This window comes from Teleopsis dalmanni, chromosome 1, assembly GCF_002237135.1.
Source record: "Teleopsis dalmanni isolate 2A chromosome 1, ASM223713v2, whole genome shotgun sequence".
Lineage (NCBI taxonomy): Eukaryota > Metazoa > Arthropoda > Insecta > Diptera > Diopsidae > Teleopsis > Teleopsis dalmanni.
In genome coordinates, this window is record NC_051846.1 from 180593489 (window position 1) to 180617430 (window position 23942).

The 23942-nt window shown below is 31.8% G+C and overlaps 7 protein-coding genes across 7 annotated transcripts in view; 2 read left to right on the top strand and 5 right to left on the bottom strand.

Moving 5' to 3' along the window:
• The window catches only part of LOC119670498 (tetratricopeptide repeat protein 17-like), a 46208-nt gene that overhangs the window by 2837 nt on the left and 19429 nt on the right, over window positions 1-23942 (top strand). The window lies entirely within an intron of this gene.
• On the bottom strand, window positions 63-992 carry LOC119670501 (rhythmically expressed gene 2 protein-like). The gene has a single exon (XM_038080775.1). The coding sequence runs from the start codon at window positions 906-908 to the stop codon at window positions 147-149; it is 762 nt and encodes a 253-aa protein (XP_037936703.1). The 5' UTR covers window positions 909-992; the 3' UTR covers window positions 63-146.
• On the top strand, window positions 2065-2600 carry LOC119670502 (INO80 complex subunit C). The gene is made up of 2 exons (XM_038080776.1): window positions 2065-2280; window positions 2350-2600. The coding sequence occupies exons 1-2, from the start codon at window positions 2136-2138 to the stop codon at window positions 2544-2546; spliced, it is 342 nt and encodes a 113-aa protein (XP_037936704.1). The 5' UTR covers window positions 2065-2135; the 3' UTR covers window positions 2547-2600.
• On the bottom strand, window positions 2663-5554 carry LOC119670497 (serine/threonine-protein kinase Nek10). The gene has a single exon (XM_038080770.1). The coding sequence runs from the start codon at window positions 5067-5069 to the stop codon at window positions 2784-2786; it is 2286 nt and encodes a 761-aa protein (XP_037936698.1). The 5' UTR covers window positions 5070-5554; the 3' UTR covers window positions 2663-2783.
• LOC119670503 (NADH dehydrogenase [ubiquinone] 1 beta subcomplex subunit 1) lies at window positions 8566-8906 on the bottom strand. Its single transcript, XM_038080777.1, has one exon. The coding sequence runs from the start codon at window positions 8808-8810 to the stop codon at window positions 8643-8645; it is 168 nt and encodes a 55-aa protein (XP_037936705.1). The 5' UTR covers window positions 8811-8906; the 3' UTR covers window positions 8566-8642.
• Window positions 10977-15001, bottom strand: LOC119666828 (very-long-chain 3-oxoacyl-CoA reductase-like). Its single transcript, XM_038076109.1, has 5 exons — window positions 14770-15001; window positions 14495-14541; window positions 11866-11941; window positions 11463-11803; window positions 10977-11312 (listed from the first exon to the last, which is right to left on the bottom strand). Exons 1-5 carry the CDS (start codon window positions 14921-14923, stop codon window positions 10977-10979), a joined length of 954 nt encoding a protein of 317 aa, XP_037932037.1. The 5' UTR covers window positions 14924-15001.
• LOC119670504 (very-long-chain 3-oxoacyl-CoA reductase-like) lies at window positions 18969-23511 on the bottom strand. The gene is made up of 5 exons (XM_038080778.1): window positions 23291-23511; window positions 23016-23062; window positions 19868-19943; window positions 19465-19805; window positions 18969-19314 (listed from the first exon to the last, which is right to left on the bottom strand). Exons 1-5 carry the CDS (start codon window positions 23442-23444, stop codon window positions 18979-18981), a joined length of 954 nt encoding a protein of 317 aa, XP_037936706.1. The 5' UTR covers window positions 23445-23511; the 3' UTR covers window positions 18969-18978.

Genomic DNA, 23942 nt, shown 5'->3' on the forward strand with positions numbered 1-23942 from the left:
TACTTTGCAATAAGAAATAAAGTAGCGTTTAGGATTACCATAATTTATTATATACATAAAACAATTTATTTACAATTTTATCTAATTTAAATTCTCTGTTATCACGTTATAAGCACAAAAGCTGTAAAAGGTAACACAATAAAGTGCTACCATTTGATATCTTTATTTTCTAACGCATTTATCACATCTTTAATGCTTGCATAAACATGCATGACTTCTACATTCTCGTATTTATTGCTATCTTGACTTATTAATAGACTTGACCATCCGGAGTTCTTGGCGCCAACATAATCTATTTCATACATATTGCCTATATGCAGAGCTTCATTTGGCTTAATATTACAACGTTCCAATGGTATGGAAAAAATTTTTGCGTCTGGCTTTTGTGCTCCAGCTTCATAAGAAGTCAAAATAAAGTCGAATAAATGTTCAATTTCCATTTCCCGAAGTACTGTCGATAAACTGGGATCAAAATTTGATATAATACCAACAAATTTGTCAGCATCACGTATTTTTTGTACTAATTCTACGCTGCCCTCCATAAATGACCAGTATTCCTTCGTTCTGTATTCTCGTAAAAGAGTTTCTGCCAACATGTCCAATTGTTCGGGAGGTATATTTGGTTTTACATGACGAAATACATTTTTTACTAATTGTATCCACCATTGCTGCCAACCTAAATTGGTACTGCGGCCGAAATTTGGATGTGCTATTGCCATAGCTTTAATTTCTTTTCGCAGACATTCGTTTAGTTGTTCTTGGTTAATGTTTTTTACTCCAAGCTCTGTCGCTGTTTTGGCGTACTGGATAGGCGGCGGATACCGAAAGCGAAGCAATGTATCAGTTACGTCAAATGTGATCAAACGAAAATTTTTTAAATTCTTAAACAATTGTGTTTTGCCACTCATTACTATTATTAAATTAAATCAGTATAAAGTTATTGAATTATTCAAAAAATTTCTCTAACTCCAACTTCGTTTAATAACGTCTTATTCAACTTAAAACTTTTTGCATCGAATTTATGAACAGAAAAAGTGTTGTAAAACGTTTTGCATATGTTTGAATCTTGAATTAAAGAATGTAGTAAGTTGTGGAGTGCTCACGATACGTAGCGAAGGTTTTTGTGCAAAGAAAGTTGAAGATATTGATTGATTTTAGAAATGAAGCAGAATATAAATAATTAATTCTGTTTTAGTAAATGTTTTTTGTATAATAATGATCATTACTCAGTCGTACATATTGTTAGAAAAAATATGTTTCAAAATCTTAGTATTTAATCGATATGAGATCCCACCACTAAGTTCTGATATCGATTAAACAACAAATTAAATTGTTTTAATAATAATACTATTTAATAATACTATTGAAAATGGTGAAATTTATTTTTAAATAATAAGCAATGGGCCTATTTACACTATCACGAATGTAACATGAACATGAACTTTTAAACCGGTTTCGACAGATAAGAGGGGGAAGAGGAAGAGAGTGTGATGTTATTTCATGAACGACGAAATTTGCTGCTTTTTTACATATACAATGTTATGTTTTAGAGTTTGTGGGATTCGCGATTTTTATTTTGAAACGAATTTTGTCGTGTTTAGTAATTCTTTATTTAGATCCATTGTTGAAGCTCTGAACACCTTTTAAGTAAATTTAATGCTGAATACTTTGAATTTCTGTGGTATGCACTACTACACACAAGCGTTTCAAACAAATTTCACGCTTCATGACAGTTCATGATAGTGTAAATTGAAATGTCAGTTCCTGTTATCGTCATTATTATAGGTCTAATAAATTAAATATTTTACAATATATTACCAAAATACAATAAATATTATACAATCAATTATTTTATTTTCTATTACCACCAGCCTTTTTTCACCAATTAAAAATAAGTATAAAAGTGAACTTTTAACTACTCTAAAAAATATATATATTTGACAATTTATATAAATAATTATAAATACACATGCCCTTTACACACGAATAAAATGATATTACAAATTTATATAAAGTGTCAAGCCTAGTTGCAACCGTTTTACAACACTGCTGGGTTGCTTCAATGATTGTTTTGCTTAGTGTTTATTGTAAACAATAAATATCGCGATTCTAGCAAATTTAAATAATCGTAAATTATGTCTGAAGAGCAATCAAAATGTAAATTTAAAAATCCAAATTTCACTTACACGCAGCCAGGAAATAAGAAGTTAATATGGAAATCACTTAAACAAATCATGTCAACAGAAAAAAGTCTTACTTGGCCAGAGGATGCAGTAACATGTAGGCTACTTAACTAATTTACGAATTTTAAATAAATAAAACGAATTTTTTGTTTTATATATACATTAGATTCCTCTTTAAGTTCTCCACCATCTTTTCGGCCAGCTAAAAAGTATTCTGATATATCTGGGCTGATTGCGCCCTATACTGATCCACAAACAAAATTGCACTACCACAATGCAGAAGAGTATGCAATTGTTAAGGAGCTACCTTCAGATATAACTGCTGGTTACCTAAACTTACGTGGGGCAAGTAGTATCGTATAGTTACACTTCAAAGAATTTTATTAACATTCAGTTTTATGAATTGAAAATGAAAAACGGATTTTTTGCTTATAAAATAATTATGATAAATTTATTTGTCTCTTAATATAAATAAAATACAATGTATTACGAATATATAGTATTGCGATCGAATAATGTTTTTAAAAAACAATTATATTATATATATTTTAATTCCAGTCTAGTAGGAACTAGGAACACGCGTAAATAGTGTTGAATTATTTACACAAGGATTTGTTCGCGAGTTGGCATGCCAACGGTGCCCGAAGAAACAATCATTGATCGACGTAAACGACTCCGCTGTAAAGTTGAACGTTCTCTTACAGATTGGCGTAGCTTGTGCCGTGGTGCAGATGCAATAGATTGACCATTTTCGCGATTCATTGCTGCCCACAACTCAAAAGCCGCACGTGTATTTTCTTTTGTCCAAATATTTGTTAGATCCGAGGTTTTACATTGTGAAAGCACTTCTGCATTTTCTTTAAGTGGAGAAGATTTTATAGGCGTTGGTATTTGTGCTGGCGCTGCGGGTTTAGCTTGCACTTTGTTTGCACGATTTATACCGAAAATCGATAGAATTGACTTACGTTGACGTTGTGTACCATTAGATTCACCAGAATCCTCGCTGCCTTTACTGGAAACGCTTGATTGCATTTGTGTTCCTTGTGTTTGTTGTTGTTGGGTCTTTTTCAATTGATTCGGTTTTGTATTTGTAGCAGACTTACCCGTCGCATTTTCGATATCGTATTTAATGAATTTTTTTGGCGACTGAAACGTAACGCGACGCAATGTTGAAAAGCTTTTAGCAACTGGTAAGTTAGCCAGATTTATTTTAGCAACTGTCGGTTCTTGTAGTATTGTATCATTGGGTTCGATTGTGCAGTATGTGTCATCATGTTTGGAGCTTTTGCGTGGTGGTACAGGTGGTGGTGTTGGATCAACAAAAATACTTTTTGTTATACTTGTGCACTCCGTTGGTAGGGGCATACGGGATCGTTCAGTTGAATTATTAATTGCAGGGATTTGTTTTTTAGTGGGTGCAGTTGTAAGCAATATTGGTGTTTTAGTCTCGGCGTGGTTGAGTCTTTGCTGTAGATCTTGTTCCATTTGCTGTAATTTTTTCTCTCTTTCATTTAAACGTTGTTCTCTTTCATCTAAACTCAATTCCTTTTGTTTAAGCAACGATTCCTGTGCACGTATAGCATGCAAGCGGTCCTGCAAGATCTTATCGAAAACGTTTTCAGTAAGAGTAGTTGGTTTTTGTGTTATAGCAGTTGTAGCTGCCGTAATTTTAATAGTATCATCGATAGTAGCATAATCGTCTCGGCGTATGCTTTCGTACAATTCCGGATCTGATTGTTGTATTATGTTTGATTTTGTTAATATTCTACGCCTAGCTGAATAAAATAACTCTTCACGTAAATCAGGTGTAAACGCTCCTGTCAAACTGAGTCGTCGTTGACCATAACCCTCATTAAAGCTATTTTGTTCTGAAAATAAAGTGCTCGATAGATCTGCCAATGGACTGAATTGCAGTTTACAACGGGCTTCGCCATTCACTACGGCATAACAGTCTTGCTCAATTTCTATTAATTTTGGAAACTCATTACCCAGATCGCTTATATTGCGCACTACAATCGGATGTCTGATAATTATTTCAATACTAGGTCTTTCTGTATTATCAACTTTAAGCATGAAGGCGATAATTTCACGTAAATCCGTAGAGTATATCGCAGGAATATCTTTAAAATTACCATTTGTTATGTTTGTTGAGAGCTGCGAAAATTCCTGTCCTCTGAATGCAGTACGCAAAGCACACATTTCATATATGAGACAACCCACGGCCCATACATCGGATTTCCGATCATATTTTGAACCTTTAATTAGCTCTGGACTCATGTAGTAGGGTGTCCCAACAAATGTTTTTGCAAAGTTTTCGTTACGACGCAACATACGTGCCAAACCGAAATCGCCTAGTTTTGCGTTGCCTTCAGCATCCAAAAAAATATTTGCTGGCTTAATATCCCGATGTAAAATTGTACCCTGTTTAATTTTATTATGGCAAACCTGTAGTGCTTTGCAAATTTGGAACAGTACGCGCCAAATATACTTCTCTTCGAAACGTTTACACTCAGTGCGCGCTTTTGTAATAAGTTGCGCTAGATCACCACCTTCACAGCACTCCATAACAATAAATATTGATTTGGCCTCATAGTTCACCAAATGGTGGTAGTACTGTACAATATTAGGATGCTGCAATTGACTTAGTACACTAATTTCAGATACAAGCGACTCCTTCTTGCTCTCACTCAACTCTTCATAGTCAATGCCTTTCCAAGCATATAGTTCACTGGTTGCCTTATCGCGCACCTTAAAGCAAGTACCAAATGCACCATTCCCGATCACTGAAATTACTTCGTAATCTTGCAATGTTTTGTTCAAGAATTTTTTACTATTATCAAGGCCAGTTATAGACGAGAGTTTGTTGCTTTCCGATTCACACATCATCTTATATGTTTTTTTTTTATTTCACTTTAAATCGAATTCATTTCTCCGCGAGGTCACTGCCAACACATGCAGTTCGAAGATTCAAAATAAACTGAATTATCAAGACAGAGACTTGTTTAGATGCTGCAAGTGAAAACTAGTTTCTGCCTCCATACATAGTTTCTCTTTACCTGTTCCGAAAAACAAAATATTTCCTCAAATTTATGCGTCCACACATCCACAAATGTTATTCAAAACCAAAACTGCCTTTTTTTTGGCTGATCGCCTGCCATTCGCTCTCAGATTTCTACTTTCGCAGAAGCACTTTGCTTTCGAAGAGCGCACGAAGGCGCACAGGTACCGTAACCAAAACACTGCGAAATAGGCACCAGAAATCTGCTCTGAGCGCAGTTGTTGTGTACAAAATAAAAACCGTTGGACAATATCACAGCATACTTAAGCACAGCACGCCTCCAATTTCAATTGTCTGCGGCAACAATGAATATAAATTGGTTTGTTGAATTTTTCATTTATATACAATTCTTGTATATGTTGTATACAATTCTCTCGTTTGCAGCTTAGTAGACTACAATTGGTACTCGGGATTTAGAACCTTTCATTAATACATATATCACAGGGATAGTAGGAGAAGCACGTTTATAATTTATGATTTGAAAATTGGTTGCCAAATTATGTTCAATGAAAGAAAAAGCAATATTAATGCAAAATTCAATACAGAAGCACTCCATAATTATTACTGGTATTACGTCTATATATCTGTGAGCTATATAGCTTATTAATTGATAAGCTATAGTAATAGCGTTAATTAGTTATAAATACTAGTAGTTATTTTAGTTCTAAACTGATCCAAAAATTTAGTTTTAAATAACTGCAATCTAATCATTAAATTTAGTTCAGCACCGACTGCGTGCGTGGGTTAATTGAAGGGGTTTATATATCGTGAAATAAATTCGTTTTGTTCGATGTTTTCAAATTGAATCTGTAATAAGCTAGTAGTATTACATATGAATACTCTCTTGTAACTTTCGTGTTCTTTTAGAATAGTAGTGTTAGCTGCGAATAAATAGCTGATTGAATCATAATTCTTTGATTAAAAAAAGTAGTTTTTCTTGCATATCCAATGAATTGTCAGAAAATTCCTAACATTTTAAGCTCTCGGTTTAACAGGCCGTATCTTCAGAATACTTTAAAAAGGATAATCAAGTATGTCATATTCAACTTATGTCTGATTACTCACGTGAAAAAATCTTCCTACAATCAGAAACGAATGAAACATTTGATAATGATCTATGGATATGTAAGCGTTGGAAGAGTGTTATCTTCTAATGACTACAATTAAAAGTGTTGGTTAGTATAGAAAGCGGATAACACTATTCCTCTCCGACTGGAAATAACTTTATTAATTGCATCCTTACCTTGTTAATTTTTTTTAGTGATCTTATTCCTTAAACTTTATTAAAGCAACAAATTATTTCCTTAGTCTTGAGTAGTAAGAATTAGTGACTATATCCGTAAATAGGTTGAATGTGTCATAAAAGTTCTTGTGGTAATACTATGTGTCTTCTTCTTCCGATTTAATTAAATCTTATCTCTAATGTGGCCGACTGCCAATGATATTTAGTTACATACTCATTTCATACATAATTTTTTTTTATTTTAGTTAAAAATAATGTATTTTTAATTAGCATGAAGTATTATTATTCATTAAGAGATTTTACAAATATGGGGTACTGTGAGTGTCTACTTTTCAAACTCTCTTAGTATGCTGTGGCCTAATAGTGATTTTAATATCTGATTCCCTTCTTTAATACTTCTTAATCCTATGTAATTTAATACTTCATTTAATATATTTATTTGTAAAGAAATAAAGCGAATAATCGTTCAACTACCATAAAAGAAAGCTAGCTTAGCTGCCAGGGTCTACGTTTATTCTTATACGAAATATCAAATGATAAGCTCACACTAATTTTATTTGAATTCAAACACTTCAAAGAAATGTTTTTAAACATGAAAGGTGAAATGGTACCTATTTTCAGTTTTCTAAGAAAGTTCTAACTTCAACGGGAATCCCAATCTTATAAGGGTTTTTGCAAAAAAAAAGATTGAATGCACTTTTGTCAAAGAAAGAAATTTTCTCTAACTTTGTCGTTGCAATTTGCATTGTGTACCAGGTATTACAACTATGTCATACTTAATTTCTCTCTCCTAAACTTCTAAGAATTCTTTTAGGTTTAGTAACAGTTTATATACCTTTTATTTGTCATTGAAGCTTAGGATCCATTACAATAAGAAACATTTTAATACTGTGCTTATTGTTTGAAATTTTTGTTACTTTACTAAAAATATAAATTCTGTTAAATCTTTTTTTAGCGTCGATTAAATTATAATAGTCCAGGGTCTCCAAATTAATAATATTGTAAGTTTTGGGCCCGTGTACGAAATAAAAGCAAAATAATTGATACGTTAAGAGATATACACTTAAAATGATACACCAATTAGCACAATTTTGAACCGTACACGTGAAGGAGTATTTTTAGGGATAGTTAAAACATTATTATTTGTTGTGGCACACATTTGAAGAAGGGAAGCATACGTTATTGTAAGTAAAGGACGAAAATTTCATACAAGAAACTAAGAGCACACACAAAATTTGGACTCTATTTATACACAGGCTTTGAGTAAATACCATTTCGGTTAAAAAATAATAAAAAAAACACTCGATGTCAGGTCATAAAATCAATATAAAACAAGTTCTGTGTAAAGATTCCACTGAATACCCTACGCTTGTGTGACGGCGATATAGACTTCTATTAATCTCTTTATAAATTGTATGCTGTGTATGAAAAATATTCAATTATTTTAGAGAAATTCAATTTCTTTGATGGTTTAACAACGTTTCAACGTATATATCATTTATACAACTTTATACTAGCACAAATATATACAACCAATACCTAATGTAGAGAGTGTGATAAAAATTTAAAAGAATCCCTACTAAGCGTCAAAACGTGCGTACACTACCTAGAGAAGAAAAAAAAAGATTAAGATAATCTTTATGCTGATAGGTTTATGGCTTTTGTGTGTGCATTTGGGAAAATTTTATCATTGTTTGTTCTGGTCTTTGACCACAGAAATTGTTTGTTTACAATTCAGTTTTCTTTCGCAAGTAATGTTGCTGTGATTTTGTGCCTTTTGTTTCATAAAATCTTAGGTAGACAGGCAAGTTTAGATATACGTTCCAACCAACATTACTGAAATTGCAAGAAAAAGGGTATTTGTACAATTATGTCCAAGTAAATATAATTGATAGTTAACTAATATTACATTTGTGATTTGATATTTATTTGCTCACCATCGCTTTTAAAATGGTCATAAGATTTTTTCGGATTTAAAATGACGCAAATGATATCTAAGTTAAATCAATTTAGATTGTTTTTGCACTAACAATGCACTGCTTCAATAAATCCTTTATAATTTCATGTACAAAACACTAATATAGATAGATTTCTGTAAATTTTATTTTAATTTACTACTAAAATTAAACATTTGAGTTTTTGTTTTTGCTACTATTAATCACCATGATGGCTCCTTATCAGAACCATCTGGTCTTCCATATAAAGCGCTCTTATCACGAAATCTAACCATGCGTTCAGTTTCTTTTTTGTCCAAATAATGTCCTATTCCAAAACCGAGCATTGGCAATAGAACCCATGCAAACTTTTTATCGATTCCAAGTACCATATTTACTTTAGTTTTTTAGTAGCTCCTGATTCTTAAGTAATAGTCTTTGTTGCCGTTTCCACTCACGTGTATGTGACCAATCAGCGTATATAGTTGTTACTGTAAAAGTTGGAAAAAACACGACTACACCGTACTTCCTTGCCAATTGTAAAACAGTATTGGCCATGAAAATCTGAAAAGAAAAATGAAACGTAAATTGCTCCAACATTACGTAAGGCAACTTTTATGCACAATAACTATTTACACAACTAAGAATAGCATAAAGTTTGTTCATGATTTCATTTTGTATTTTTGATTTCATTATTTGTATGCAATATATTATAAAAATGTATTTTTACAATTTTCAAAATAATAATAAAAATTCTAAACTCACTCAATTGTCAAGTGCCAATGCCAAAGCAAATGTTTTTCTTTTTAGTTGAAATGTCAGTTTGACAGTTTCTATGATGTTCATTCACAATGGCTTTTATAAGTGTTGAAAATGATTTTTAGAATTGGTATGCGCAATTATTTTATACGGCATGTACACTGGCTTCCAATGGCTGATTTTGGTCAAAAATCAAAAATGAGAAGTAAATGACTGATTTTTGCATACAAAATCTCAAGCGCTATTGAGATCCATTGGATCTTAGTTTGAGAAAGCTGTTTTTGACATATTTACAAAAAAAGTTAAACAAATGTTTAGTGGTTGCATTTCCTTGAAAACGATGCACCTCTTTTCAGAACTTCTACTTCCGAAAAAGTATTTAATCGAAGTTAAAAATATGTTTTCAGTTTATATTGCAAGGTTTGAAGGTATATTTAACCTCTATACAATATTTTTTTGGTACAGGCCAAAAATCAAATCAACAGGCAAGTAGAAAAATCAGCTGTTTGAAATGCGAACAAATGAAATATAACGAATGTAAACACTTTTAAATGACTCATTCGAAATTAGCCAATTTCGGACAGTGTAAACGCCATATTACATTAAATTAGATTCATAATGGTTTGTTTAGCCACTTCCTCAATAAATAATTATTATTATTAGTAATTAATAATATAATAAGTAATAATAATTATTATTAATAATAATTCCGTATCCCAACCAAATGAGGTATAATGCAAGGGACTTGTTTTCTTTTCTGGTTCAGCTGTATTCAGGGTTTTCGCCATTTCTTCGGTATCGGTGTCTTCGCCGAACAACTCTACAAAGCGTACACATAGCCGCCGTCGTAATGCTTCATCTAGATCTGCCTTAAGTTTCCATGACCGGTGTGTGCTCGTACTCGGCTTCTCCAAGATAATGTTCTTGCGCCCAACAGTTCTTGCCATGCTAATTCGTCTTTTGAAACCTACATTTCATACATTTTATTAGTATGACATAGACGATTTCCACAATAGACGATTTTTAGTTTTGGTAACCAAGCGATTTGAGCTACTTATTAGTTAAGCGATTTCAAAAAGGTTAGACTAAATAAGCCACCGCACCGCAATGGATGTATCATATATTATTTTTAAAATAAGCAGTTGTTCTTTTGTAATATGCTTACAAAAGAAAAGGCCTATACTTAATTATTATTAATAATTAATAATAATAATTATTATTAATAATTAATAATAATAATTATTATTAATAATTAAATACTTAATACTACTTATAAATACTTCTTTTATTAAAATAAATTTATTTTTAGTATTCAAAATTTTAATATTTCATATTGTACACAACACAACAAGAAACATATGTTACAAAAAAACATTTAACATATTTTAAAAGTGATGACCAGACTTGACTAGACCTTCAACCAGACTTAATGCTGTTTTCCTACAAGTCTAAAAGAAAAAATTACGGCTATTATTATAATGATATATATTATATAGACCGATAATTATTTGTGTGTTCTTTTATTCCAACAAAATATATAATTATAAATTTCGATTAGTAAATCATTTCTTTTTCCACGTGTTAATATTATTTTATATTATTTGTGTTGGTTATGTTTTCTTAATAATATATAAAAAATATCATTTTAAGTTTATCTAGAATTGTAAAGTTGTATTTTGTTCTAAATTAATACATTACATAGTTAATGTTGAAAAAATATAACATTTAAATATAATAATAAAATCAATAGAATTATTAAAAAGTATAAGCAGCTAAAATGCACTGATTTTCTAAAGAAATTATTTATTTTTATCTAAATTACTCAAAGCACGCTTTCGTACAATCTTCAATAATTTGAAACGAAGTATTTTAGTGATGTGACGACCGACAATAAGATTAAGCAAATGATTGATAAATTGAGGTAATGTATGTAGAAAGTAACCATTCGTTTGACTAGTAATACCAACTGTTTTCAAAGCAGAGTCTACATATACTTCTGCGGATGGAGCGAATAAGTTAGGCTTAAATTTATGCATCATATTCGTTACCACTAAATACGGTCGTAAAGTTTGCACTATAATTCCTTGACTCTGATATTCTGTTTGTAATTCATCACTGAATTTATCCACAAATGCCTGTAAAAGAGAGTGCGAATGTAGGTATACAAGTAGGTATGCAGATATATGTATCATAAAGTAGATATAGATATATTATTAATGCGGTATTAATAAGGTATTAGAAATAATATCCGGTATTATTTACATATGTTATTGATTTAAATCTACCTTCGTAGCAGCATACACACTAACTAAAGGACTGGGTGTTACTGCAGAAATGGATGATACGTTAATGATAACACCTTTCTTCTTCGCAATCATATTTGGCAGCACTAGAGCGCACATATGAGTAACTGAATGTATATTGACTGATATAATATCACGTAAGAATTGTGGGTAACAAGTAATATACTCGATAAAAAATTCTGGACATAAATAGCAGATGCCAACATTATTAACAAGTATGCCAATATCAAGACCTGTAATATTCTTTTCAATTTTCTGATATATTTGTGGACCATCTTTGAAATCAATGTCAATGATTTTTATTTGAACTTTATAAGCATCAGCTGAAAATATGAAAAGCTATATTTTGGATTTACGAGAAGTAATTTATAAATAATGTACTTACTTAATTCTTTAGCTACAGCTTCTAATTTAGATAGTGAACGACTTATGAGAATCACATTAATGCCCTTCTTAGCAAGCTAAAAATAATGTAAAATGATCAGTTGGATATATTATTGTTATTATTAGAAAAGAAAAGAAAGAATTTTGCATTGCGACCTAAAAGATCTATTGTGCCCCTTATTCGGGTTAGAGTATTTCCCCAAATCCGATTTCTTTAATGAAAGACAGCATAATGCCTACCTTTCCTAGTCTTGAATCTTTATGATCCATGAAATAACCTCCTAGGTGTTTCTTCTGCTTGTGCATCAGTGCCGGGCACTCCCCAAGCACATGGTATGTAGTTTCTCTCTCTTCTCTACGGTATCTGCAGTCTGAGTTAGATTGAATTCCTAACTTCGATAGGTGATTATTCAATCTACAGTGATCGGTCAATAATCCTGTAATAATTCTTAGGTTGCTTTTTGATTATGATATGCAATCTTTGAAGCATTTTAGATTGTGAGAGTCCTGGTATCCTTTCCAAATAGAGTTCTCTTTCTTTTTCTTTTTCTCTGCACCATTCATAAGAATAGATAGAGTCCCTTTGCCTAGACTATAGAATGGTTCTGGGCTTATTATTCTTGGGGTTGCGCCTCTTCATTGCCTTGGATACCAGCATGTCCCGGAATCTATATTAGGTATACCTGATTGTTCCAGCCGAGTATGTTCAGCTTGTCAATGCACTCTCATATCAGTTTAGATGATACCTGGTAGGATATGGGTGTCATTATAGCTGCCTGGCTGTCAGTTAGTATTGCGATTTTACGATTCTGGTAGTTACGTTCAAAGTTTAAACTGGCGCATCTATCTATCGCGTATATTTCCGCTTGAAAGATAGTTACATTATTTTCCAGTGCTTGCCAGTATTTCTTGTCTGGTCCATAAACACCAGCTTTAGCTTTAGTTCATTGGTGAGGGAGCCGTCTGTATACCATGTTGTCATGTTTTCTTTTATTATTTGGGTGTTGGACAAGTCTTCCCAATCCTTTTTGTTGCCAAGTTCAGTTTTGAAGTTTTTTGTAAAGTTATACCTTACAATCACCCTGTCTATTGGCATTTCAGTTTTTGGGATTTGTGCAGCCAGAGTAACAGATTTTTTGCGCGGTACACATCGTATATTTTTTGTAATACTATCCACTATTTACTATTGACAAAAATTATAAATAACCAATGCGCATCCACAAGCACTAAGTAATTTCACTAGCAACTTCTGTTCAAATTTGTGCCTTAAAATAAAATTTAAAACGCACTAACGATAAAGGTTAGTCCTTTCACTGGTGCTATTGTGGTCACGTTGGTGATCAAGTGATGTCGGCGATTTTAACAAATGTAGTGATTACCGATTATTTAATCGTCTGCGTAATACGACCCATTACTTTTTATATATTTATGGAAAAAAAAGAAAAATGATTTTAAATTGTAAATTATATTACAATGTTAATCTTGCTTCTAATTGCACAAATACGTTATTTTGCTGATTGATTGATCGATTATATTATAAAATTATTTTTGCAACTATAATAAAATGATATCATAAGTTATTGTAATTATAACGTGTAGTTATGCAAGAAGTTCAAAATACTGAACTAAATATACCATATAGTAAATTTTATTTATTGTCAGACAATTAAAAGAAATTGACGTTCACAATTATGTACTAGACGTGAGTATCTAAAAAATAGAAAACGTCGGAATGATTATCGAGTAGATTAGGTTAAGTTAGGTTACTGGGACCGTCCGAAGACATGAAGTAGTTGCTGCAGATCTTGAAGAATAGCTATTTTCATTGCTGTGCTGATCTCTTGACGCCGTTCAAGTTGTTCCAAGCATTTATGTTGTGCATCTTCAACAGGTTGCAATGATTCAATATTTTGGTGAATCTGGCTATTGTGATACCCTTAAGAATTTGACACCTGTCACTATAACCAATTAAAAGACAATTAAGACAATTAAAAGAAACTAGCGTTCACAATTATGTACTAGACGTGAGTATCTAAAAAATGAAAAACGTCGGAATGATTATCAAGTGGATTAGGTTAGGTTAGGTTACTGGGACCGTCCGAAGACATGAAGTAATTGCTGCAGATCTTGAAGAATAGCTATTTTCATTGCGGTGCTGATCTCTTGACGCCGTTCAATATTTGCAAGAATTTATGTTGTGCATCTTCAACAGGTTGTAATGATTCAATATATTGGTGAATCTGGCCATTGTGATACCCTTAAGAATTTGACACCTGTCACTATAACCATTCAATACTGGTCACAAAGCCATTGACACGAGCTAGGAAAATAAAATTTAGCTCTCTTAGTGAATTGTAAACATGCGACCTTAAGTAGGAGAGTCTATGTCTTACAATTATCAAGTATACACTATATTATAATAGTATACATTATTATAAATGTTTTATATGTTTAGTTATCCTGACATTAAGCAAATGCTTAATCTTTAATCATAGTTTAATTTATACTTAAGTAAGTTCTCGGACTTAAAGTTACAACAGTGAAATAACGCATATTCTGTTCACATTTCAAAAATGTGATCCAATCAAGTTTTTGAAATAATTTTAAAAATAATTGATCCTTAAACTTACCGCTTTGGCGTACGCCTTTCCAATTCCATCAGTGGCACCCGTAACAACTGCAAGTAAAGAACTAAGCTTTAATGTTATATTTGGATTATATGACAAATTAACTGCAAAAGTATTTTAAAATGTTTTAAATAGATTGAAAATAGGTAAAAAAAATGTATTATCACTTATGTTAATATCAGGTATCAAACAAGAGTTATATATATACAAGAGTTATATTTAATCAGTTATGAGGTTAATGAGTTTAATAAATAATTTTGAAAAAATGTTGAACATACCAGCCCACGCTCCCATCTGGCATAAATTTATCTTCGGTCCGAAGAAGGTGGGACCAATGATATTTGCATACAGCCATGGCAGAACTATGTGTATAATTTGTACGCAGACAATACCTACACAAATACTGCTTAAAATGGAATAATCTAGAGCCATATTTACACACTTGTACACCTAAATTCTTCAAATTTTTCACTTATGTTTCAATATCAAATTATACGTTAAAACCTTATATCTCCTAGTAAAGGTAAGAACAAGGCGTTGCTTTCTGCGTTGCCTCCGTGCGTTGAGTAACTAATAAATGAAATCCATTTTCTTTCCTCGTTAGTTCATGCGTGTTGATAAAAAATTAATGAACTGGAGTAATTTATAGAGTTACTGTGATTTTAAACGTTTTTGAAATTAATATCCATCATTTTCTACAAAAAGTAAACGTACAAGTTTTTAATTAATTGAATAAGAGCTCATATTAACATTTATATTACAAGACTATAACGATCTATAATATATCTACAAACATAAGTCACAATAAAAACGTACATTAAAGAACTATAAGAACCCTGTTATGCAGGTAATCAAATTATCATCGATGAGGGAAGGTTTACGATCGTTCTTTGATCTTTGATGTATTGTATTTTGCAGACGATCATATGATTTTCTTCTGTGACAAACCTTCATAAGTGCAAGTATTTTCACTATACGTTTTGTTTAAGTACTTCTGTCGAATATTTAAAGAAAGATTTAAAGAAAGACCATATCATTATGGATTATAATGAAATAAGTTTAAATCTTTAAATCTCATGTGGGACTGAAGCAAGTTCAAAGAAGGCAATCATATAAAATTAGTATATATGCTTTATTTCGACTGTCACTTTATGTAAAAATGCGTGTTTGTACTTGCTAAGAGCTTCCTTATTCCTATTTTAGCAAGTACATTTAGTAGTGTCATCAAATTCTTTACCAGTAGTTCGATGCCATGTTTTTTCTGAGGTGTCTGGTCGTCGATTGCCCATGGAGTCAATCGCAATACCTGTCTAGCTATATTATAGCAGGGCCTCTAAGCTTATGGGTAATGCTTCCTGGTTACATTTATTGCTTGCAGTTGATTGGTCAGATTCCACGTGTTCTTATTAAACATTTTCTCAGGTCAGAGTATTTTAATATTGCAATGTTTATTATTGGAGACTTATACGCGATCGTCTATTTTTCTTAAGCTCTTTCATATCTATCCGCATAATAATAAATACAGTTTTAATATTTGAGTTGAAAGGACACAGCTCTGTTTTCGGAGTTATTTGACTGTACCGGCAGACATTGACTAAAATCAGCGCTTGTGTTACTTATGCTTGCTAATACATTTTCGTCGGTTTAACTTCTTTTTGTAGCAGTGCTGCATAGGTTAACCGCAAATTGCGGACATTCTACATTGATAAAACCATAAGAGTTTATAAAAGTTGATCCTGATCACAGCCCGACATTATAGTCGCTTTTTAAAACTTTGTTTTACTCCGCTTTTATATTCAAATTAGTCTTCTTGGGGTTTCTGTTCTGCTAAGCAAATAAGCATTGTCAGCATATGTCAAAGCTGTTAGTTTTGCAGAAGAAGACTACTGAATGTCGTGTCTACCGTTCATCACATTTATATATTATTATGGTATATGAAAGTAGAGATAGTACTCAGCTCTGTCGCAGACCAGGAGTCACAGTAATCGCTATTCATATGAATTTAATTGCTCTAAGAATGGCAATCTAATGCATATATTAAGTTATCAAAATTATACCACCTAATATTTTAATTTTTTAGTGTAAACTCCTCTTTCATACGTCAATATCAGCTGACCGCGATTACAGATCAGAATCAATTTTTCTGTTTAAACTATCCAAAGAAATCACTATTTATTAACAGTATATGTAAAATTTCTTTGGATTCTTTTCAATAAATGAGTACAACTAATTTACTTAAAAAACTAATATGTCAGACATGCAGTCTCACGTGACGTCACAATTGTCACAATACATAATTATGACTCTTTTTAGTGTATTCTTGCAGAAGGAATAGAGTGTCACTTATGACATTTATCTTTTTTTACAAAAGTGTGTGGCGCATTTATGCACCTCACACAGCTAGTCTTACGCAAAAACTAAGAGGCTGCCTCACTTGGCACTATTTTATCTCAGAACAGTCACTAGCCGTACGGGGCGGTATGCAGATCTTAGATCAGTCATCGAATTATCAGCGAAGCTTGTGAGGAATACATAAATTAGACAAAGAGAAGGGAGGGACTCTGTAGAAACCCTTCAGCTAACAAAGAGTAAAAGTGCCCAGTTTTACTAACTCGAAAGAATCTCAACATAAGAGACAGAGACTGCACAGATGTGTCTGATATTTATCAGACATTTATTTATTTATTTATGTGGTTTATATATGCATTTTCCTTTAATGAAAAGTGTCTTATTTATATAAAATCGAATGGGGAAATGTGTAATACTTGATTGCTTATCCCAATGTTCCCGAGGTAAGGATTAAGTTCAAGTGAAATTATTTAAAACGGCATTGGAACTACATTAAAAATTGTTCTTACATAAAAGGGATAAGTCTCAAGTACGTACAAACATATTACCAGGCACATAGCCAGCGAAAGGTTGAGTAATGCCGCCTTTCTAACAGAATAAATCAAAGAACTGTATATTTATAAAAATTTCATCATATAGGTATAATGGGGGAATAAGATAAAAATTTTTTAAATTACTGACATTTTTTAAAAACCCATTGGAAGTAAGTTTCTGGCTGTGGACTAGTGTGCGTTCATTAATATATGTAATATTTTACATACTATAATTATATAATCCATTTATTAGTTTATTTGTAAAAAAAAGTACTACCTCGAAATTGAATTGAATTCAATTATATCAGGAAATGTTCTAATGTAACACTTTATTAAACCATTATTATCAATATCCATGCTAAATGATATAATTTATAAAAGGTACAGAATTTATTTAAATGACTGAAATTACTTAAAAGTTGTTAATTGAGATAATCATGGAACTATTCTTCCGAAAAGGAAAATTATATATAATATGAAAATATGTATAGTAATGTACGAGTACCATAAAACGAAGTTTTCCATATAATATATACAATTAAATTGTTTTTGCATACGTTTTAATAAAATTAATTCTATCTGCGTATCATCAAAGCAAAAATTCGTATTGCAAAATTGATGTTAAAAATAATATTTCTAACGATCTGATCACCGACTATAGCATTCAGGAATTGAAAGCGCAACAGACGTATTGCATGTAGAGAGTCCCCAGTCGTTTGTTCAGCAATGCCAACTGTTTTCAAAGCAGATGATACGTACCAATCTGCTGATGAAGGGAGATGTGTAGTCTTCCGAAGTTTCGCCATATGCGTTATTAAAAAGTCTGTTCATATGCAGATCCTTTGTCAAGCACATCTTCATTCTATCTTTCAATATATTCTATTTGTATAGAAAATTTGCTATTGTTCAGATCTATTTCTGCTAAAATGACAAAAATAACATAGATAAATACATACAAAAAAAACACGCTCAGAAATTAGAATTTTTAATTCTAATTTTAGAGCGTTTAATGCTTTAGAAACTTCAATTCTAATTTCTGGAAGATTCGAATTTCAGAGAGTTATAATTTGTGAACTTCGACTGTACTTCTTTTATTAAAATAAATTAATTTTTAGTATTCAAAATTTTAATATTTCATATTGTACACAACACAACAAGAAACATATGTTACAAAAAAACATTTAACATATTTTAAAAGTAATGACCAGACTTGACTAGACCTTCAACCAGACTTAATGCTGTTTTCTTACAAGTCTAAAAGAAAAACTTACGGCTATTATTATAATGATATATATTATATAGGCCGATAATTATTTGTGTGTTCCTTTATTCCAACAAAATATATAATTATAAATTTCGATTAGTAAATCATTTCTTTTCCCACGTGTTAATATTATTTTAAATTATTTGTGTTGGTTATGTTTTCTTAATAATATATAAAAAATATCATTTTAAGTTTATCTAGAATTGTAAAGTTGTATTTTGTTCTAAATTAATAGATTACATAGTTAATGTTGAAAAAATATAAGATTTAAATATAATAATAAAATCAATAGAATTATTAAAAAGTATAAGCAGCTAAAATGCACTGATTTTCTAAAGAAATTATTTATTTTTATCTAAATTACCCAAAGCACGCTTTCGTACAATCTTCAATAATTTGAAACGAAGTATTTTAGTGATGTGACGACCGACAATAAGATTAAGCAAATGATTGATAAATTGAGGTAATGCATGTAGAAAGTAACCATTCGTTTGACTAGTAATGCCAACTGTTTTCAAAGCAGAGTCTACATATACTTCTGCGGATGGAACGAATAAGTTAGGCTTGGGTTTCTGCATCATATTCGTTGCCACTATATACGGTCGTAAAGTTTGCACTATAATTCCTTGACTCTGATATTCTGTTTGTAATTCATCACTGAATTTATCCACAAATGCCTGTAAAAGAGAGTACGAATGTAGGTATACAAGTAGGTATGCAGATATATGTATCATAAAGTAGATATAGATATATTATTAATGCGGTATTAATAAGTTATTAGAAATAGTATCCGGCATTATTTACATATGTTATTGATTTAAATCTACCTTCGTAGCAGCATACACACTAACTAAAGCACTGGGTGTTACTGCAGTAATGGATGATAAGTTAATGACGACACCTTTCTTCTTGGCAATCATATTAGGTAGTACTAGAGCGCACATATGAGTAACTGAATGTATATTGACTGAAATAATATCACGTAAGATTTCGGGATGGCGATTGTTGTTATCGATAAAGATATCTAGATGTGGGTAACAAATACTAACATTATTAACAAGTACGCCAATATCAAGACCTGTAATATTCTTTTCAATTTTCTGATATATTTGTGGACCATCTTTGAAATCAATGTCGATGATTTTTATTTGAACTTTATAAGCATCAGCTGAAAATATGAAAAGCTATATTTTGGATTTACGAGAAGTAATTTATGAATAATGTACTTACTTAATTCTTTAGCTACAGCTTCTAATTTAGATAGTGAACGACTTATGAGAATCACATTAATGCCCTTCTTAGCAAGCTAAAAATAATGTAAAATGATCAGTTGGATATATTATTGTTATTATTAGAAAAGAAAAGAAAGGATTTTGCATTGCGACCTAAAAGATCTATTGTGCCCCTTATTCGGGTTAGAGTATTTCCCCAAATCCGATTTCTTTAATGAAAGACAGTATAATGCCTACCTTTTCTAGTCTTGAATTTTTATGATCCATGAAATAACCTCCTAGGTGTTTCTTCTGCTTGTGCATCAGTGCCGCGCACTCCCCAAGCACATGGTATGTAGTTTCTCTCTCTTCTCTACGGTATCTGCAGTCTGAGTTAGATTGAATTCCTAACTTCGATAGGTGATTATTCAATCTACAGTGAGCGGTCAATAATCCTGTAATAATTCTTAGGTTGTTTTTTGATTATGATATGCAATCTTTGAAGCATTTTAGACTGTGAGAGTCCTGGTATCCTTTCCAAATAGAGTTCTCTTTCTTTTTCTTTTTCTCTGCACTATTCATAAGAATAGATAGAGTTCCTTTGCCTAGACCACAGAATGGTTCTGGGCTTATTATTCTTGGGGTTGCGCCTCTTCTTGCAAGTTTGTCCGCCATTTCATTGCCTTGGATACCAGCATGTTCCGGAATCTATATTAGGTGCACCTGATTGTTCCAACCGAGTATGTTCAGCTTGTCAATGCACTCTTATACCAGTTTAGATGATACCTGACAGGACATGGGTGCCATTATAGCTGCCTGGCTGTCAGTCAGTATTGCGATTTCACGATTTTCTGGTAGTTACGTTCAAGGTTGAAACTGGCGCATTTATCTATCGCGTGTATTTCCGCTTGAAAGATAGTTGCATTATTTCCCAGTGCTTCCCAGTATCTCTTGTCTGGTCCTTAAGCACCAGTTTCAGCTCCTTCATTGGTGAGGGAGCCGTCTGTATACCTTGTTATGATGTTTTCTTTTACTATTTGGGTGTTGGATAAGTCTTCCCAATCCTTTTTGTTGCCAAGTTCAGTTTTGAAGTTTTTTGTAAAGTTATACCTTACAATCATCCTGTCCGTTGGCATTTCAGTTTTTGGGAATTGTGCAGCCAGAGTAACAGATTTTTTGCTGTTGGTTGCAAGATCTGTCATCCTGTTTGTAATTACTCTAAGAGCAGCCCTCTTCGCTTGTGATTGCACATGGATGTGAAGAGGTGCAGTTGGATATAATTGTAGAATGTAATAATATAGATTTTGTAAATATTAATTGACAAACCACAAATTTTATGTTGCGGTATTGGTATAATATTTTATTTTGATAGTTAAGGTGGTGTTACTATTTTATTTATATTTGACGAAACTTCTGATTATCAGCTCCTGAAATTAGCAGCTTTCGGTTTGTTGTATAGGGAGGAATTGCTTACAATAGTTTAGGAAAATACTGTTTTTTTAGCGATTTTTTTCAGTCAACATGTATTTTTCGAACAGAGGTTGAATTGTGGGTCAATTTATTTTACGATAAGGTTTCGGCTCATAAAATTGCATGGCTGATCCGGTGCATGCGAACCTACTCACATACTCATTATCGTTGTTTATAATTATTTTCATATATGCTTCGGACCTAAAACAGTAAGGCGCGGTGCACAACGTATATGTTTTCGTAATACTATCCACTATTGACTATTGACAAAAATTATAAATGACCAATGCGCATCCACAAGCACTAATTAATTTCACTAGCAACTTCTGTTCAAATTTGTGCCTTAAAATAAAATTTAAAACGCACTAATGATAAGGGTTAGTCCTTTCACTGGTGCTATTGTGGTCACGCTGGTGATCAAGTGATGTCGGCGATTTTAACAAATGTAGTGATTACCGATCATTTAATCGTCTGCGTAATACGACCCATTACTTTTTATATATTTATGGAAAAAAAAGAAAAATGATTTTAAATTGTAAATTATATTACAATGTTAATCTTGCTTCTAATTGCACAAATACGTTATTTTCCTGATTGATCGATCGATTATATTATAAAATTATTTTTGCAACTATAATAAAATGATATCATAAGTTATTGTAATTATAACGTGTAGTTATGCAAGAAGTTCAAAATACTGAACTAAATATACCATATAGTAAAAATATATGTGCCATTTATTTATTGTCAGACAATTAAAAGAAACTGGCGTTCACAATTATGCACTAGACGTGAGTATCTAAAAAATGGAAAACGTCGGAATGATTATCGAGTAGATTAGATTAGGTTAGGTTACTGGGACCGTCCGAAGACATGAAGTAGTTGCTGCAGATCTTGAAGAATAGCTATTTTCATTGCTGTGCTGATCTCTTGACGCCGTTTAAGTTGTTCCAAGCATTTATGTTGTGCATCTTCAACAGGTTGCAATGATTCAATATTTTGGTGAATCTGGCTATTGTGATACCCTTAAGAATTTGACACTTGTCACTATAACCAATTAAAAGACAATTAAGACAATTAAAAGAAACTAGCGTTCACAATTATGTACTAGACGTGAGTATCTAAAAAATGAAAAACGTCGGAATGATTATCAAGTGGATTAGGTTAGGTTAGGTTACTGGGACCGTCCGAAGACATGAAGTAATTGCTGCAGATCTTGAAGAATATCTATTTTCATTGCTGTGCTGATCTCTTGACGCCGTTCAATATGTGCAAGAATTTATGTTGTGCATCTTCAATAGGTTGTAATGATTCAATATATTGGTGAATCTGGCCATTGTGATACCCTTAAGAATTTGACACCTGTCACTATAACCATTCAATACTGGTCACAAAGCCATTGACACGAGCTAGGAAAATAAAATTTAGCTCTCTTAGTGAATTGTAAACATACTTTAAGTAGGAGAGTCTATGTCTTACTATTATCAAGTAATAGTGTATATAAATGTTTTAAACCTTTTATTTATGCTGATATTAAGCAAATGCTTAATCTTTAATCATAATTTAATTTATACTTAAGTAAGTTCTCAGAATTAAAGTTACAACAGTGAAATAACGCATATTCTGTTCACATTTCAAAAATGTAATCTAATCAAGTTTTTGAAATAATTTTAAAAATAATTGATCCTTAAACTTACCGCTTTGGCGTACGCCTTTCCAATTCCATCAGTGGCACCCGTAACAACTGCAAGTAAAGAACTAAGCTTTAGTGTTATATTTGGATTATATGACAAATTAACTGCAAAAATATTTTAAAATGTTTTAAATAGGTTGAAAATAGGAAAAAAAAATGTATTATCACTTATGTTAATATCAGGTATCAAACAAGAGTTATATATATACAAGAGTTATATTTAATCAGTTATGAGGTTAATAAGTTTAATAAATAATTTTGAAAAAATGTTGAACATACCAGCCCACGCTCCCATCTGGCATAAATTGATCTTCGGTCCGAAGAAGGTGGGACCAATGATATTTGCATACAGCCATGGCAGAACTATGTGTATAATTTGTACGCAGACAATACCCACACAAATACTGCTTAAAATGGAATAATCTAGAGCCATATTTACACTTGTACACCTAAATTCTTCAAATTTTTCACTTATGTTTCAATATCAAATTATACGTTAAAACCTTATATCTTCCAGTAAAGGTAAGAACAAGGCGTTGCTTCCTGCGTTACCTCCGTGCGTTGTGTAACTAATAAATGAAATCCATTTTCTTTCCTCGTTAGTTCATGCGTGTTGATAAAAAATTAATGAACTGGAGTAATTTATAGAGTTACTATGATTTTGAACTTTTTTTGAAATTAATATCAATCACTTTCTACAAAAAGTAAATGTACAAGTTTTTAATTAATTGAATAAGAGCTCATATTAACATTTATATGACAAGACTATAACGATCTATAATATATTTACAAACAAAATTCACAATAAAAACGCACATTAAAGAACTATAAGAACCCTTTTATGCAGTTGATCGAATTATCATCGATGAGGGAAGGTTTACGATCGTTCTTTGATCTTTGATGTATTGTATTTTGCAGACGATCATATGAT

What these genes read in the sequence shown, in the direction of transcription:
- LOC119670504 (XM_038080778.1), bottom strand. Translation starts at nt 23,444, where the DNA reads ATGGCTCTAGATTATTCCATTTTAAGCAGTATTTGTGTGGGTATTGTC. An exon ending in CCAGATGGGAGCGTGGGCTG is followed by an intron (nt 23,063 to 23,290) that starts GTATGTTCAACA and finishes CTTTACTTGCAG; the next exon opens with TTGTTACGGGTGCCACTGAT. An exon ending in GAAAGGCGTACGCCAAAGCG is followed by an intron (nt 19,944 to 23,015) that starts GTAAGTTTAAGG and finishes CATTATTTTTAG; the next exon opens with CTTGCTAAGAAGGGCATTAA.
- LOC119670503 (XM_038080777.1), bottom strand. Translation starts at nt 8,810, where the DNA reads ATGGTACTTGGAATCGATAAAAAGTTTGCATGGGTTCTATTGCCAATG.
- LOC119670501 (XM_038080775.1), bottom strand. Translation starts at nt 908, where the DNA reads ATGAGTGGCAAAACACAATTGTTTAAGAATTTAAAAAATTTTCGTTTG.
- LOC119666828 (XM_038076109.1), bottom strand. Translation starts at nt 14,923, where the DNA reads ATGGCTCTAGATTATTCCATTTTAAGCAGTATTTGTGTAGGTATTGTC. An exon ending in GAAAGGCGTACGCCAAAGCG is followed by an intron (nt 11,942 to 14,494) that starts GTAAGTTTAAGG and finishes CATTATTTTTAG; the next exon opens with CTTGCTAAGAAGGGCATTAA. An exon ending in AGCTGTAGCTAAAGAATTAA is followed by an intron (nt 11,804 to 11,865) that starts GTAAGTACATTA and finishes TCATATTTTCAG; the next exon opens with CTGATGCTTATAAAGTTCAA.
- LOC119670497 (XM_038080770.1), bottom strand. Translation starts at nt 5,069, where the DNA reads ATGATGTGTGAATCGGAAAGCAACAAACTCTCGTCTATAACTGGCCTT.
- LOC119670502 (XM_038080776.1), top strand. Translation starts at nt 2,136, where the DNA reads ATGTCTGAAGAGCAATCAAAATGTAAATTTAAAAATCCAAATTTCACT. An exon ending in GCCAGAGGATGCAGTAACAT is followed by an intron (nt 2,281 to 2,349) that starts GTAGGCTACTTA and finishes TATATACATTAG; the next exon opens with ATTCCTCTTTAAGTTCTCCA.